General features: G+C 42.4%; 1 protein-coding gene across 1 annotated transcript in view; it reads right to left on the bottom strand.

The window, feature by feature from the left end:
- The window catches only part of LOC311523935 (rap1 GTPase-GDP dissociation stimulator 1-like), a 52,797-nt gene that overhangs the window by 19,623 nt on the left and 15,971 nt on the right, over positions 1-17,203 (bottom strand). Inside the window, exons 2-8 of the mRNA XM_084634504.1 lie at positions 16,616-16,720; positions 12,325-12,447; positions 12,040-12,165; positions 8,890-9,018; positions 7,358-7,483; positions 5,999-6,142; positions 2,837-2,968 (exon numbers count right to left, since the gene is read on the bottom strand). Coding sequence (XP_084490630.1) covers positions 2,837-2,968; positions 5,999-6,142; positions 7,358-7,483; positions 8,890-9,018; positions 12,040-12,165; positions 12,325-12,447; positions 16,616-16,720 — 885 coding nt within the window. The remainder of the gene's footprint in view (positions 1-2,836; positions 2,969-5,998; positions 6,143-7,357; positions 7,484-8,889; positions 9,019-12,039; positions 12,166-12,324; positions 12,448-16,615; positions 16,721-17,203) is intronic.

Raw genomic sequence — 17,203 nt, forward strand, 5'->3', positions numbered from 1 at the left:
TCATCAGAGGTCCCTTAGCACTGCAATCAAATAGCCACAGGGATTATTTACTTAGATTAAAGGCTGTGCATACATCAGCAGCACAGACTGAGGCCAGATAGGGATTATTCTTATTCTTCTACCCAGAATGTCTAATGTTGGGGGTGGAGGGGATGGCAGAGGGGGTCAAGGAATAAAGTCAGTCAAACGTATTAAATCAGTTAACAAGTTTTTTAAAGGCATAGAGGACATTTCCAGTGAGCAATCATGTACAATGTTCACTGCTAGGTAAAATACAATGAAGAACTCAAGCCTGTGTGTGTGTGTGTGAGAACAGAAAGAGTTAGGGATGAGGCTATGTCATTTGTTAATGATGCGTCTCAACCATGTCCTTTGAATGTAAGTGCAGTTCATTTCCTCTCCTATAGGCAATGCCACTTCTTTATGTACCTCTGCTTATGGTCCTTAGCAATCACTGTTGCTTTCTTTACACTGAGGGTACTTAGTGTGACAAAATGGTCTCCCTTGAAATTTCATCCCTAATTTCAAGCCACTCAGTTTTTCTTCTGAAATGACTGTGGGTAAAAATGTTCCAGAGCACATAAGTGTCTTTTGGAAATGGGATTTATACACTTAGGAACCTGTGTCACTTGGTGATTTTGGAAGTTTTATCCTACATCAGAATGAAGGGGAAGCAGGGTACACATACAGCTCCTGGCATCAGGGGAATAGGGGGCACCCAGAATCCCTGGCAGGGGAGGAGAGAGTGGGTGGAATGCATGGAGTCCCTAAAATAAGAGTGGGAGGGGAGGGTTGCCTGGAGCCTCTAGTACAGGGGTCAGCAACCTTTCAGAAGTGGTGTGCTGGGTCTTCATTTATTCACTTTAAGGTTTTGTGTGCCAGTAATGCACTTAATGTTTTTAGAAGGTCTCTCTCGAGGTCTATATAACTAAACTATTGTAAAGTAAACAAGGTTTTCAAAATGTTTAAGAAGCTTCATTTAAAATTAAATTAAAATGCTGATCTTACGCCGTCGGCCCTCTCAGCCTGTTGCCGGCCTGTGGTTCCATTCACCTAGGCTGGCAGTGGGCTGAGCGGGGCCGGTGGCCAGGACCCCAGACTGGCAGTGGGCTGAGCAGCTCAACCCACTGCCACTCAGGCCGCTGCTGGTCTGGGGTTCCGTCCGCCGGCTCCTGCCAGCCAGGGTCCTGGCTGTCAGCCCCGCTCAGCCCGCTGCCAGTCTGGGATCCTGGCCCTGCCTACAGAGTGGGTACCTACCTTCTCCCCTGGTTCTAGCCCATTCTCTTCCTCTCTCTCTGCACTGAGCTGAGGGTGGGAGTGCACTGAGCACAGGGCTGGGGGTGAAGGAGCAGGTTGGGGCAGGGTCTGGCCAGGAGCTACAATGAGGGAGGGGGCTCAGTTTGGGTGTGGAGTACTTACCTGGGCAGCTCCCATTTGGTGTGAGGGGTGCAGGTGGGAATGTGGGGAGGGAGGTGCAGGAGCTCCTGTTCAGGGCTCAGGGTGGGGGTAGGAATGTGGGGGGTGCAAGAGTCAGGGCATGGAGTGGGGGGCTGTGAGGAGGGTGCAGGGCAGAGGGCTGTGTGTGTGGGGGGGTGTAGGGGTCAGGGCAGAGGGCTGGGGGTGTGGGCAAGAGTGGTTGGGGTGCTCCCAGCCCCCTGCCCAGAGTAGCTCATGGCAGGGGGCTGGAGGGGATATGCCCGGAGGGGATATGCCCTGATTCCACCCCCCTTCCCCAAGGCCTCAACCCCACCTCTTCTCCGCCTCCTTGCCGGAGCGGCGAGCTCGCTGCGGCTCCACTTCTCCCCCTCCTCACAAGGGCCATCAGTGGATCGGTGGCAGGGAGGGAGGAGGAGGAGGGGCAGGAACCCAGCATGCTCGGGAAGAGGCAGGGGAGGGGGGAGCTTGCCTGCCCTGCAGCAGCAGCTGCAGACCAAGCTTCTTCACCGTGCTCCCCCAGGGAGGGGGCGCAGGGGGCAGAGAAGAGTGGGTCGGGGCAGGAAGGATTTTTAACGGGATACTGCTGCCTGCTGGGGTCTCGGCCTGGTTTCGGCAGCAGGCTGAGTGGGGCCTGCGGCGAGGACCCGGCAGGCAGCAGCATGCCATTAAAAATCGGCTCACATGCCATCTTTGGCATGCGTGCCGTAGGTTGCCAACCCCTGGTCTAGTATGTGTAATGACCTTGACCAACAGAAGCAAAGTGTTCAACCCTCTAGTAACAGCAAGTGACTGAGTGAAATGAGGCCTAATAGTCCACTCAATGGCATTTTGCAATAACTTTCCAAGACTACTCCTGTTTCATTTCTAGTTTCAGGGAAAGTTCCAGCTATTAGTGGGAAGAAGTCTATCAGTTTTGGTGACAATTGGAAAAGTGGAACTCTAGAAAAGCCTGTTTTCCTCACAGGGTCCATTTGGTGCTGCAGGCTGAGGAGCATTGTGACAGCAGAGGTAATTCAGTCAGTCAGCACTTCCTCCCTCCCATTCATTTGCATAGTTCATTTCCATTGATTGAAGAGAGTCAGCAAATGAAACTGCAGGTCAGGACTGAGGTGCTTTGACATTTGTGGGGGTGGAGGGGTTCAGGACTGGACTAGTGGAGGCTGCTTTAGAACAGGAGCTATATTAACCGAGTAGGAGTGAGGCTGGAGACTTGCCCACATAATGACCTTAAAATGATTAGCATCCATAATTAAGATACACACACACTTTTGTTTTCCTATATTATGGTGGTGTGTGAGAGAGAGAGCCATGAAATCTAATATTATTGCACTCTCTAATAAGAAACAAACAATACTAGCTATCTTGGTCACTTTGATGGGTAATGAATAAGCAATCTTACCATTCCTGGCAAAGTTGGCAACAGCCAGTGCTCCTGTCAGCTGCAGCTGGGGGTGATTGGATGCAAGCCAGGTACCAACCTTCTGGTAGATAATGCCACAGCCATTAGCAAACATCTTCTGCATGGATTCATCTGTGGTACAATAAATGAAGAGAAGCCTAAAAATACATCTAAGCTCTACTTTGCATCTATTATGGAATCATACTGCTCAAGGTTTCAGAAGTTTGTAGACTATTGTTTCCTCTAACAGAACATCAGAATTGGCAGGAGGCTGTGATTCTGTGAAGTGAAGGCTATAAAGTTGATCATTCTAGATGTCTTACACTAATCCATGCACTCAATATATGGCTAGTAGCCTTATGCAAGGTTCCCCATACTACTTTTAGCTATATGCTCCAGTCTTGCATGAAAGGACCATCTCCTTCAGAAGATGTGAAGTTATTCAGTCTTGTGGTAGTCTGCTAGCAGGTTTCTCCCAAGTAGAGGCATAATACAATAGCAGTTGTATATGACTATTTGGAGGAACAGAGCTGTTCACTCTGCTGAACTAATGCCTGTATAAATCTGTCCTGCAGAGTGCTAAGTGCCTTCATCTTCTCATGAAATCAGTACCTTGCAGGATGGAATCTTAAGTGGCAAGGTGATCACAGCTCAGATAAAGACTAGATCATGTAAAAGGGTGTGCGTGTGTGGGTGTACACGCACCCATAATCAATGCATGGAAATCTCCTAGGATTTACAAGTGGGGATTGAGGGAACAGTATGTATCTCCTGTGTTTCCAAGTGTTCAGTGTCAGTAGGTTACTCATTGAGATCTGCATAGGCTAAACGCAATCTTAAGAATGAAAGCCACAGATTTGTGATTAGTAATCTAGAACTAGTTCTTTATACTGAAATCCGAATATACTACAGTGTTTAACTCAAATGTTTGCCACAGCTTTGACCTTTAAGTTTAATTAAATTGTAAGTTACCTTGAGATTTTGGCAAAGGATGCAATGTAAATGCATAATTATGTGCAATTCTTTAATTCATGTAGCCCCAAATCCTGCAAAACTGTCACCCATACAAAGCCATCTGAACCAAATTACAATTAAGATCAGCAGAGATAGCTAACATTTTTCTGCTATACCCGATGGTTGAGCATAGATTCTATGCGTCTCACACGTCAAAAGCAGCATCTCAGATGCCTTCTATGGCATTTTATGCTCAGTTTTCAAAACCTGCTGCTGTACTCTGTCCCTTCTCACAGTGCAGCGGTGTGACTGAGGAAATGAAAGGTCTGGGGCAGCAAAATGTATACTCTGAAAGGTCAGTTTTCAGAGTGGTAGCCATGTTAATCTGTATCAGCAAAAATAATGAGGAGTCCTTATGGCACCTTAAAGATGAACAAATTTACTTGGGCATAAGCTTTCATGGGTTAGAAACCACTTCACCAGATGCATGGAGTGAAAAAATACAGGAACAGGTATAAATATATGAAAAGATGGGGGTTGCTTTACCAAGTGTGAGGTCAGTCTAACGAGATAAATCAATTAACAGCAGGATACCAAGGGAGGAAAAATCTCTTTTGAAGTGGTAAGAGTGACCCATTACAGACAGCTCACAAGAAGGTGTGAGTAACAGTAGGGAGAAATTAGTATTGGGTCATTACAAAACGTAAACTTAATTTCCCCAACCACTCCCAGTATCGATTCAGGCCTAATCTGATGGTATCCAGTTTGCAAATTACAGTTCTGCAGCTTCACATTGGAGTCTGTTTTTGTCAGTTTTCTGTTGAAGAATTGCCACTTTTAGGTCTGTTGAGTGACCAGAGAGATTGAAGTGCTCTCCTACTGGTTTTTGAATGTTATGATTCCTGATGTCAGATTTGTGTCCATTTATTCTTTTGCGTAGGGACTGTCTGGTTTGGCCAATGTACATGGCAAAGGGGCATTGCTGGCACATGATGGCATATCACAGTGGTAGATGTGCAGGTGAACAAGCCCCTGATGGTATGGCTGATGTGATTAGGTCCTATGATGGTGTCCCTTGAATAGATGTGGACAGAGTAGGCAATGGGGTTTGTAGCAGGGTTTGGTTCCTGGGTTGGAGTTTCTTGTTGTGTAGTTGCTGGTGAGTATTTGCTTCAGGTCGGGGGCTGTCTGTAAGCAAGGACTGGCCTGTCTCCCAAGCCATGAAAGCTTATGCTCAAATAAATTTGTTATTCTCTAAGGTGCCACAAGGACTTTTTTTTGTTTTTAGAAGGTCCGTGTTCTCCATTTTCAGTACATAGAAACATGTAATACTAAGTAATTTTAAATTCTTATGTTTCCTTCCTTCATTAATCCAGATGGCTCAAACACTTGCTCCATTTTTGAAGAATGAATGAAGAATGTATGCAATGAATATATTTAAATGGGTATTTAAATGTACTGAATGAGTTAAGGTGTATTGAAGGGAAAAAAATTGAGAACACCAGTCTGAGATTTCCATGTCAGAAGCCAGTTTACTTGAAAGGACCCCCTGTACTGTGAAATGCCTCCATGAGAAAGGGGGCAGACAGAGGGTGGTCATATAGACCTTCGTTATTCAGCTGCAGAGCTTAGTCTGTAGAGACTTATGTAGGCACTGTCTGTGCTATAACACTAGTATTCTTAGTCCCTCTCTTCACATTATGGGCCAGATTGTGGAGCGACACTGGTTTACAGCAGCTAAGGATCTGGTCCTTTAAAATTGAGGTTAACTCAAGAAGTATATCTGGTCCTATATCTGAGCTTTCCTTTCTTTTGGGGAGGCTTGCATATTTCAGCGGCTACCCAGAGGAGCCAGGTTATCAGAAAGTTGGAGAAACCCAGTTCTAGATGGACTGGACTGACACACAAAGCCACAATTAAGAAGGCAGTACACTGTTCTAGGCAGAGGCTAGAAATGCAATAGGAGCAGGCATAGTGGCATTAAATGCCTGAGGCAAAAGGTGTATATGCTTGGAGGAAAATTGTGGCAACATGAGCATTACAATCATAGTGTAAGTGGGGGAGAAAAGAATGGCTGTTGAGGAGAATTCCCCCAAGGAATCTTGAAACAGGCTGCAGATGTGTCTGAAGAAAGGAAATAAAAGCACAGGAGCATATGGCAATCCCTGCTGCTAATGGGGCTTTCTGCTGCTTCTCCATGCATCTTACCTCCAAGGAGCAGAGACACAATGAGATCTGATGCAGCCTTCACACTGCACATATCTTCTGCTTGCGAACTGCCCTGGAGCCTCAGCAGGATCTCTGACAGTGCCTCATGCACACCTGCCTCTACCATTTGCACTTTCAAAGCATCTGCAGAGGTCAGGAGAACATGCATATTAATGGCTTCTCTTTGGGTCACTGCATAAAAAAAATGAATGCAAGGAGGCTAAATCCCCGATAAATTTTAGATGTTTCCAGGTGCAGTAATTTGTGGGACTCTTGTTCAGAAACAGGGATGTTGCCATTGGAATACACCTTTTAGATAGATCATTGTAATTTTTTGCATGGGTGGTGTGGGGGGAAGGCAACTGGGGAATTTCTATTGCAATTTATAATGTTTTGTGCTTTTAAAAATTACATTCCAGATCTCTTGTCACATAAAAGATATCACCCTTCTTATAAAGTAAGAACTGCAAAATACTAACAGGTGTATTGGTGTTGCCAAGTTGCAATTTGGCAGCACCATGGCTATATTTCTCAGAGTGGGGGATTTTTCTCCAGTGGTGTTAATATTGAGTTTGAACAAAACAAACAGCTTTGATAACATCTCTAGCTATTACTCTTCACTCCAGTGTGGGGAATGCTGTTTGACCACTCATTCCACTAGACTTGTTGCTGATAAACCCTGAACAAATTGTGTGATATAGCAATGTCTTGAACAAACCTAAATAAAACCCCACAAACATTGTGATGGAGGAAATGAAAAACTGGGCCATTTCAGGCATCCCAAAGAAGTTCCTTAGACATCATCTGAAAACGGGACTGTCCCTGTGAAACCCAGATGTACGATCTCTTTAATTATAAATAAATACACAAAAGTATTGTGCTAGAAATATATTTATGGAAATACCCTTTTCATGAAATTGTTGATTTAGCATTAACTATAATTTGATTCACTGAAGTAGACTGGCCTCGTTAGTCAACCATGGCTGATTGATTTTAGTAAAGGGGCTCTTTATCTCCATTTATACCCATTATAAAGTATCTTTTAAGATCAGTTCCCAGTAAATTTTCTAAGGTCCCAGTAATCTTCTGCATTCTCATACAGTATGGAGGCTGTGTGTATCATACACAAAATTATCAAATGGTTCATTTCGTACCATTCCCTCACCATATATTTTATTCAGGAATTTTTCCATTGACCTCAATCTGGCCAGGATTTCACCCATTGTTTCTATGAGGAGGGCTTATGACCTTGCCTCCAGTAATGGAATTCCACTGAAAACCCTGGAGTGTTCGTTGTAGCCACTATGCTAGTATCCTCCATACTAAGGAGCCTAGTCGTCAAGATAAGAGACCCCTTACCATTCTCCGCTAGCATCTGTAGAACCTCAATGATGGTTTCTATCCTCTGATGGTTCTCTGCCCTTCTCAGCTGCTTCACTAGATGTTCAGCAACCTTTGTCTTGCTTAGAGCTTCTTTAGCTATCTCTGTGTGGATAATATGATTTTGTATGTTTTAAAAAAACTCCTAGAGAGAAATGACTGGATGCTACTTTGAATCTAGTTGCCTTGCTAATTTGTTTGTTTAATACACGTAACATCTAATCATTGTTTTTTCCCTTTAAATCCCCTCAATCTGCCTCATTTTTCTTCTGCTTTCTAATCCAGTTGTCATTCCAGTTGCTATGCCTTTTTAATAATAGTCAAATCAACTGCTGTCCTAACTCCATTGCATTTAATGGCTTTATACCAGTGATGAATTGGTCTTGTGGTATGACAGCATGTACCACTTTACCAGAACATTTTCTCTGCAAAAAAGTATCCCAGCAAGAATCTAACCAATTTGTTCAGGATGGGCAGTCAAACTTTCCACACAAGCTCTTTCAAAAGCTTAACATATCTGTGCCATAATGCCATGAAATATAGAAGAAAAAATGTATAAAGGACATGGCTGAAATAGAATATGTCCAGAATGCAGTATTGCCAACATTCTGAGTTCAGAAACAGTCAGCCCTTCCTCAAAAATCATGAGATTGGCTTAAAAATCATGAATTTTAAAAAAAGCCACTGAGTTTTGTCTTCTGTTGTGAGAGCCTTTAGGGTTTTTGTTAAGTTTTTTTTTATCAGCAACCATGAGGGCTAGAGACTCCTCCCCAAAAAAACCCAAATTTGGGGTTCTCACAATCATAACACAGAATTTCCATAGAAAGAGAAATGAGAGACTTTACACCTGATTCTTCTCTCACTAATGCTTGTATGAATCAGGAGCAACTCCTTTAAGTCAATGGAGCTACACCATTTTTAAACCAGTGTAAGTGAGAAGAGAATCAAGCCATTTTATTAAGACATAAATGAATGGTAGAGAGAGAAGGTGCATCAAAAATTCCTAGTGTCCCTGGTCCTGTATGAGATACATGAAAAAAAGATACTTAATGAAATTAAATTGCAATACATTTTAAAAAAAAAGTACTATCATACACTGAAGTCGGAGCTACATCAGTTTACACCAGCTAAGGACACAACCCATTCATTTTCCCTGGGAAGAGGCTAGGAGGACATGTATTGAATCTTAATTATTTGTGTGTGTGGCTGGTCAGCAACTGCTACAGGTTCTGGTGTTTAGTTATGAACGGTTAGAGAGTCTATCTAGGTTGGCCACAAGGGGGCATATAGCAAGGAGATAAGCCCCTGCGTAACAAGAAATAAAGACAGTCTTGCATTTATCCCAACCACAGGTATCTAATCTCTATGCAGTGACTTTGCCTGATAGCAGGACAAACATTTGCCTACTATGGCCAACCCTACTTGTGGAAACACTGCCTAAGAACAAGCCAGTGGTAGCATGAGAAATGAAACCAACACAGTTGCAAATCTGGGAATGTTTTAATACCCACCTAGGCTTGCAAGGTTGCATAAAGCCAACAGGTTGACACGGACAAGTGGCTCACTGTCTGGGTAATCAGTTAATATCCTGACCAGTGATGTGATCACTCCTGCCTTCACCAGCTGCTCCTGAAGGTCACCTGGAAATCAAACGCATAGAAATGAAAGGCAACAGAAATTTCATCTTGGATTAATCCATTGTTATACTAACTAGGGCATGGAGGAGGCATCCCTAAAGTAAGAGTTAAAACAAAACGTTGCTACAAGATACAGACTAGAAATAAGGTACAAATTTTAACTGAGGGTAGTTAACCATAGATTATCCACCACAACCCAAATTGTTCCTATCACTGGAAATAATAAATTTAAGATTTTAATTATTTTTAAATGCTCTAGTTAAACAGGAATTAATTCAGGGAGATCAAACTTTGATCACACTAGTCCATCCATTCTGGCCTTCTATCACATGATCTTGACTCCATTATCCTTCCAAACTAAGTTTTACCTTGCAAATTCAGGTTAATATAGATCCAAATAGAAGTTCTGGATGTGGATGGAACAAAGAATTGGGGTCAAGAATCCTGCTGTGAAATTACAAGACCAAAAATAATAGGAGTACTTGTGGAGTACTCCTGTTCTTTTTGCAGATACAGATTAACACGGCTGCTACTCTAAAGACCAAACCTGCATCCCTAAACTCTACCCTCATGGTAAAACTGTTTTTTGGGAGCTGAACAGGTAAGCCATTATACAAGAGGTGTTAAGGCAATTGTAGTGGGAGTGAGCATGTCAGAGATGATACAACAGCCTAACATAGGAGACGACTAAAATGAGGTTTTGCAGTGCTTTAAGGATATCATTAAATTGAATGCTTACCTCATTGCAGGTAGTGTCAATAGCCCTAAAGTGTGGTGCAGGTAGGGAAGTCTGTAGCAGCACAAGATTCAGAACAAACTCCTCCAGACCATTATAGATTGTCTGAGCTTCTGTATAACACAGGCTGTAGAACGTCCTCAAAATAATTCCTAGAGCATCTTGTAGCAAAACATCCAATCTTCAATTTAAAATGGTCAGTGCTGTAGAATCCACCACAACTCTCGTGTGATGGGGTATCTGCCCCACATTGGCATGTAGGGAGGCTGCACAGGGAAGCAGCCAATAAGAGGTTGTGAGGAGCAGCCAATATAAGAAAAGCTGCAGGGCAGCGCAGAGTTAGTAGCTGCCTAGAGCTCAAGGAGGGAAGTTTGTGCTCCTAGCAAGAGGAAGGCTAGTACTTTGGATAGAGAGCAGTGTCTGAAGGCCCTGAGGTGAGGTGCTGGGGCACTAAGGGAAAGAGGCTGAAGGAAGCATAGCAATCATAGGGGAGTTAAGGAGACACACAATGTGGCTATCATCAACAGGGTACCTAGGCTGGGACCTGGAGTAGTGGGTAGGCCTGGGTCCTTGCACTGGAAATGGCTGGACAGTTGGACTGCAGTACTAACCCACAAAAGCGGGGAGCACAGATGGTTTCATGACACAGCCCTCTGGCCATATCATGAAGAGGATGCCACAGTACCTGGAGAGACATGGGTCAGAGAGCAGATGTGACTGTGGGCAAGGCACCCTAGGGAGAGGGTGTACTGCCCTAAAGAGCTCATCTCCAAGACTGCAAGAAGGCAGCACTGTCATGGTGAGTCACACCCCATCATACCTTGGTAAATTGTCCTAACGGTTAATTACCTGCACTGTTAAAAATGTATGCCTGGCCCTCATGTAGGTATATGGGAGGGGGAATAGGCAGAATCTTAGGTAGATCCCTTAGTGTCTCAGTCAGTAAAAATGACCTGGAGCATCAGGTGTAGAGGTGGTGCAGTTTACTTTACCCACTGGAGCAGGATGAGAACTAGCAACCATACTGTGACTGATTCATAGTCTAGATCCAGGTGTGCTCCTGGGGCAGTGCAACCCTGTATCTTACGTGCAGTTTGTGACTCTGCCAAAACTTAGCTCTTTGCATTCTAGAATAATTGTGGTTGTTTCTGAGAAGATGTCTTTATGGAAAGATAAAGGTTCTAAACATGTACCATTACAGTATGTTCTATAGAAGGAAGACCACATTATGCTTTCATATTGCTTTAACAGCTGTTATCTTTCAGATAGAGAGGTAATCTGTGTTGTTCCAGTGCCAAAGAGTCTCAGAACATATAACAGCACTTTAGCACCTAGCTTGGTACAGCGTTTTTAGGTCTTAGAAGCCAGATCCTTAGCTGGTATATGTCAGCATAGCTCCACTGAAGTCAATGGAGCGGCATCAGTTTACAAGAGGTGGGAATCTGGTTCTAAATATACACAGTTTATTTTCCCTCTTATTTATGGGATTTTTGACAGACTCAGATAATTGTAGCTATTCTACACCTGAAGCACCCAATCTGCCTTATCACCTACAATATTTTAATTCCCAACATGTTGCATTCTGATTTGGGTTTCATCAAAATAAACCCCTGATGCCACAATATATGCCCAGATTTTTCCCTATGGCAAATTTTCCTAACAGTGAAAGACCACTGCTTTTATAAACTGTTTTACCATGAAAGGCAGTGCAGCACAGTAGGCAAAGCAATGGACTGGGAATCAGAAGACCTGAGTTCTCGCTACTGATTTCCTGTGCGATCTATATCAAGTCAGTTATCTCAGTTTCCCTTCTTCCCTTTGTCTTGTCTATTTGTCTAACCTCTTTGGGGCAGGAAGTGTCTCTTGTTTACATATACAATGCTTAGCAGAATGGGGCCCTGATCTCAGTTGGGGTCTCTAGGCACTATTGTAATACAAATTGCAATTTAGTAAGAAGCAGTTTAATAAAGCATGCTGTTCTTAAGTGAAAGCTATTTAAATGATTTGGCTGGGGGGTTGGTATTAACTTATTGTAATTACAATGAATAAAAGTTATTCAAAAGTGAATCTAACCCCTTATAGTCTCCTTGTTGTCAAAACCATGCTGCGTTTGCTGGTATGGCTATTGTAGAAGCAATTGGAAACTGAACTAGCACCAAGGGTGATAGCACTACATATAAAGAACGTTAACCTCAGTCTAAGTAGAAAGCCCATGTGTTTTTTTTAAAAGACACCCTTACTACTGTAGCCAGAATGTACAGCACTCCTTCAGCAAATTGAGTACTTACTGTTTTCATAGCAGATGCGGCCAATGGCCCTCCCAGCATGAAGCAATGTCTCTTGGTCCGTGCTCTCCAGCAGAGGTACCAAAGCTAGAACCAAACCTGCTTCGATACATGGCTTCTTCATTTCCTCTACACAGACAGAGGAGAGAAGCTGCTAGGACCTTGCCTTATTGAAATAAAACCAATACATCAACTGCAAGGCCAATAATTAGCATCCATAGAACAGATAAGTGGATTGAAAGTAAACAGGAATAATGGATTTAACATTTATAGGAACACTTTACGTACCATTCTTTGCTATCTCTGCAATCACCTGGGCTGCCTTTACTGCACAGCTTGGATTGCCTTTGAGAATTTGAGCTAAAGTTGGGAAAATCCCACTGTTTGTGAGTAGGCTGGAGGATCTTTGCTCTGCAATGATAGAGAGTGTTAACAGTAATGGCAATGAATTTGCTTTATTCACTGTATCTGCCTTCATGGTTTCTGCAGAGGTCTAGGCAGTGTTGGAATCAAGGTCCTGATTCAGCAAGGTACTTAAGCGCCTGCCTAACTTTAAGCATACGCAGTCACTGGGACTACTAATTTGTTCAAAGTCAGGTAAGTGCTTAAGAACCTTGCTGAAGGGGCCCTGTGTGTCAGACCTTAGAGGGAAACATTTCCATCTTCGCCGACTGAGAAATGAACTGTGGATGGTATCTGGCCTGTCATCCAGCAGCTGCTCCTAGCAATTAGGACTGTCATCATACAGCTACCCCACAATAGGAATTCCTGCTGTCTCATCAAGTCTAATTGTCATCAGGCCACTGAGTCTTCTGAAGGATGGATATATAAACAAACACCGGCTGGCGGCTGGCGTCAGCTGGGAGAGTGGTGGGAGGGGGAAGGCTGGTCTTTTGAAAAAGAGCTGTAAGAAATGCTACTCTTTCCTGCTTGAGTACTGGCTGATAGTCTTTTTATGCTTTGACACTGGCTGAAGGAGGCTAAAACTTCAATAGGAAAAAGTGGGACTCCACCTGGTCATAATTTTTCCTAGTGTAATAGGTTGCCTTATTCTGTAGTCGGTCACACATACCTTCCATCATGAAAAGACAACTTCCTTCATATGCTATCCTGGAATAATTCCATGCTGTACGTAGATTTTTTTTTAAGTTTATTTATTACTACCTGCTTTTACAAACAAAAACCCCAACCCAGGTAAATAGGCCATTATCATACACAAGTGACATTTAAAGACTGAAATCATGCTAGGCATTTTTAAACATATTACTTTGCTTGAACTACAACAATGTAACACAGCTGCTCTTAGCTCTGTGATGACAGGCATATCACTATCATGGTGTTTGTGATTCACCTCTTTTACTCTTAAGAGACTTCCTACTGTTGCTCTAAAAATCTAAAATGATTTACTTGTTTCTGGATACTGAGGAAAGGAAACATGTAATCTGAGGGTTTTTTTGGATATGTTTTCTAAAAACACAATTTCTTCTAATGAAACTCAGTAACTAACTACATACACTATAATAAGTAAAACCAACATGTTTGTAAAAAGTTGCAAATAACAAGCTAAATATTACTGCAAACACAGCTAACAAGATTTCCTTCTTAGATTAAGAATAAGATTACAAGAGGTTTGTGTACAAAACTCAGCACAACTTTAAATATTGAGCTGCAATCAGCATTTGCATAATATTTTTGATTGAGGAATTTGGTGCCAAAGTACATGCCTGTGCTGACAGGTGCAAGCTTCCCCAGCAATACTGTTCTAATATACTGAATCCTTAAGTATGACATTCTATTTTTTCCAGTCCTGTGCCCCAGTGTGCAGAAAATACCACCTGTGCCAGATTATGCAAATCTTTGTTATGCAGAAAAATCACCGAGAAAATCTCTCGTGCATTTTTAACAGCGATGAGCCCAGTCCTGCAACCTTTTACTTGTGGACAAGTAAGGAAGATGTCTGGCAGTACTGGGCAAGATCCACTCCAGGACAGAGGGATCCTTGCATGCCACCGAGTAGGCATAAGAGCTCTTATGTCATCCCCTCTGCAGGTGGGGGAGAGGGTACAAGAATAGTTGAAATCTACTTGAAACATTTATTCTTGAGGTTCCTCAGGGGTCAATGTCTGAAATAAATTAAATGAGGAGGTAGGATAAAGTTCTGAAAATATGATTAGTGGGTTTCTTTCTAGGGCTGTCAAATGCAACTGTATTGCACAGAGCCTAACCTTCAAATGCAGGCCACATTGCCATGGCAACTGAATAAATCCCCGAGCTCTGAAGGAGAGGCAATAGTGCCGAGCAAATGCTGACAGGTAAAACCAACCCACCACCACCTCAGCAAAAAGTAAGTGAAGCTGCAAGTAATAAGAAATTAGGCCCCAGACAGGCCTATTTACTGAATCTTCAAAGGTGCATGGTTTTATTTTATTTTTGCAAGCAACATACTTGGGAGAAGCAAAGGGCTCTGGGGATAGGTTGGGACTGCCAGACCTTTCTACACAGCATCCTCTGGAAACACTAATAGGCTGACAATGCTTCAGAGAATGGAAAGCCAGATCTAGCCTGTATGGTACAGATGACTGTCACTGTCTGCAGCTTTAATATTTAAACCCATGGTGAATGAGTGTGAGCTGACCCCTTGATAATAATGAAAGAACAGCATTTCCCTGATGTCCAGTAGAAAGGCAGCTTGAAATTAGGTTGGCTTTTGTAACATTCCTCCTATCTGCAACAGCCTAGTGTTTTCATCTTTTCTGTCTCCTCCTCTTTTCTTGAGGGGTGGGGGGGAGCCTGGAAAGTGGGGGTGAGTAGATGGTGTGATTTGCAAATTGTTTGTGAATAAAAGTGGCATGTTTGATTTGTAGACCTCAAAGATAAACACCTTGAATGGCAATGGTTCATAACCCTGAAATGTTCACAACTCTGAACAAAACATTACAACTGAACATGGACTTAAATACAGCTTTGAAACTTTGCTATCCAGAAGAAAAAGTGCTTTTTTTTAGTAATTTACATTTAACACAGTACTGTATGTTGGGGCGGGGGGGAATTTGGTCTTTGCTGCTGCCTGATTGTGTTCTTCCAGTTCCAAATGAGGTTTGTGACTGACTGGTTAGTTCATAACTCCAGTGTATGTAACTCTGAAGTTCTACTGTAATATTCATTTTGTGATGATTTGGATAAGCATGGTTTATTCCTGAAGATGGTCACAAATCCAAACTATTTCTGGAATTTTAGCACATGTTTATTCATATGAAAATTCCTAGCAGAAATTTGTTCATTTTCCTGTTTAAGTGAATTCACAAATCCAATCAGGGAGCAAAAATAACTTGACAAATGACCAGCCACATACCATGGACAATGAGGAACAGAATGGAAGTGTACAATGTGATCAAACTGTAGACTGAAGTTTGTTACAGTAGTAACAGAACTTCCAACTTTGTAAAGTTGAATGCAGTGCTTCCTAAGTGAAAAGTAGATACTATGTCACTATTAGTGTATCAGCTTTTAGAAGAAGAAATTTGTATGACTTCTTTATTAAAATAAGTCCCAATGAGTGTAGACTTCAGATTTATTAAGGCTGCAGTTAGTTTTCTAGCCATAAACCTTTAATCACAGTCCAGTATTTTAATTCCTCTCTAAATGTATAACTTAGACCAGTACTTTATCATATGTTAGTTGTAATCTATTGGGGAAAGTCACCAAAAGATGATTTTAGGATTCAGGCATATTTTAGGTAAGAAATTAAACCTGGAGTTTCTTTGCCCCTTCAGATTTTTTTGAACAGTATATTTGTCTGCTCAGTCAGACTTGGAGACTCCCAGAGTTTTACATTGCTCAAATGATTGATTTAAATGGAACAGGGAATGGGCCAGCAGCTTCAATACAAGTCTCTTCATATCATCTTAACTACACTGTAGCTAATGGCTATAGTTTGGAATCGGCAGATATAATTCCCTTTTGTAAATCTCAGCCTAGGAGGGAATGTAGTTTGTTTTAAGGCTATCCCAATTATTTCTCTTCTGCTTAAACCCTCCCAGCTCTGATTTACTCTTAAGGTTCTACAGTAGTCAGTCTTCCAATAAAGAACTTCAGTTCAAGCAACTGGCTTGCAATTCATTAGTCTCAAGTACCTTTTGAGGACTAATAGGAAATTTCCACTGAAGCTAAATAATCAAGGCTGGATCATCCCCTCCATTGACAGATCTCAGCAGCAGCCCTCAAATATCTCCCCACACAATGCCCTTGGAACCCCCTAGAAACCCATCTGCTGGAGCTCCACAGGGTTATGCTGGTGTAGAAACCAGTGAAGGGTTAGGAATTTATGGGCCCATTAGCTAGGAGCTGGATATTGTTTTTAATATTGCTGCCTTAAAGCACTCGCCTGGTAGAGTAGGACAAATTAATTAATCAGTTAGCCTGTTTGCAACAGAAACTTCCCACTCCCCAAAACAGCAGCAAACAGGGATTTTAGGAGTGATCTCTTTATCTAATAGATATAGTCATGATAGGTAACAAGTCCTCAGGAAGTCTGCTGGTGTGGCTAGGCAATGAAAAATGGTTCGGATTGATACTTAACTGTCTTCGGCCAGAGCCAGAAGAATCCCATTTAAACTTTCAAGGATCTGACCTTCAGTTTCATCTCCAAAGATTTTGAGACATTCCAGGTGTTGATTTAGGGACTCTGTTTAAAGAGGAAACAGATTTTAACAGATCTCCATGACGCCATTTCATGAAGGATCTAGGCACTCTTAAGCACAGTCACAAGACAACATATTGCATCGAAAAGAGTGGCCCAAATCTATCTTTGTTCCAGATCTCAGATAACGGAATTGCTATGAAATGTCTGAGGTGGAAAGGCACTCTAGGTAGTGTAGGCATAGATCTTGCTGGGCATTAGTAAGCTTGCCTAACCTTTGAAGGTAAGGTTAGACTGTAAACAAGAGTGTGACAAGCTGTGTGCTGAAGAGAATATTTCTGGGCTCGCCAAGATAAGCCAGAACACACTGAACTGATAAGTGAAGTGTAGATAAGGTGAGAACATAAGTGATGGAGCATGTAAGGACCAATACAGTGTTCAAACCAATTACATTCAAGTAGTATAGATGTTAGTAGGTAGGAAAAGTGTACATAAACTGTGTAGTCTGTGATATGATTTGGAATTGTA

Source organism: Lepidochelys olivacea (assembly GCF_965140295.1).
Source record: "Lepidochelys olivacea isolate rLepOli2 genome assembly, chromosome: 7".
In the NCBI taxonomy this organism is placed as follows: Eukaryota; Metazoa; Chordata; order Testudines; family Cheloniidae; genus Lepidochelys; species Lepidochelys olivacea.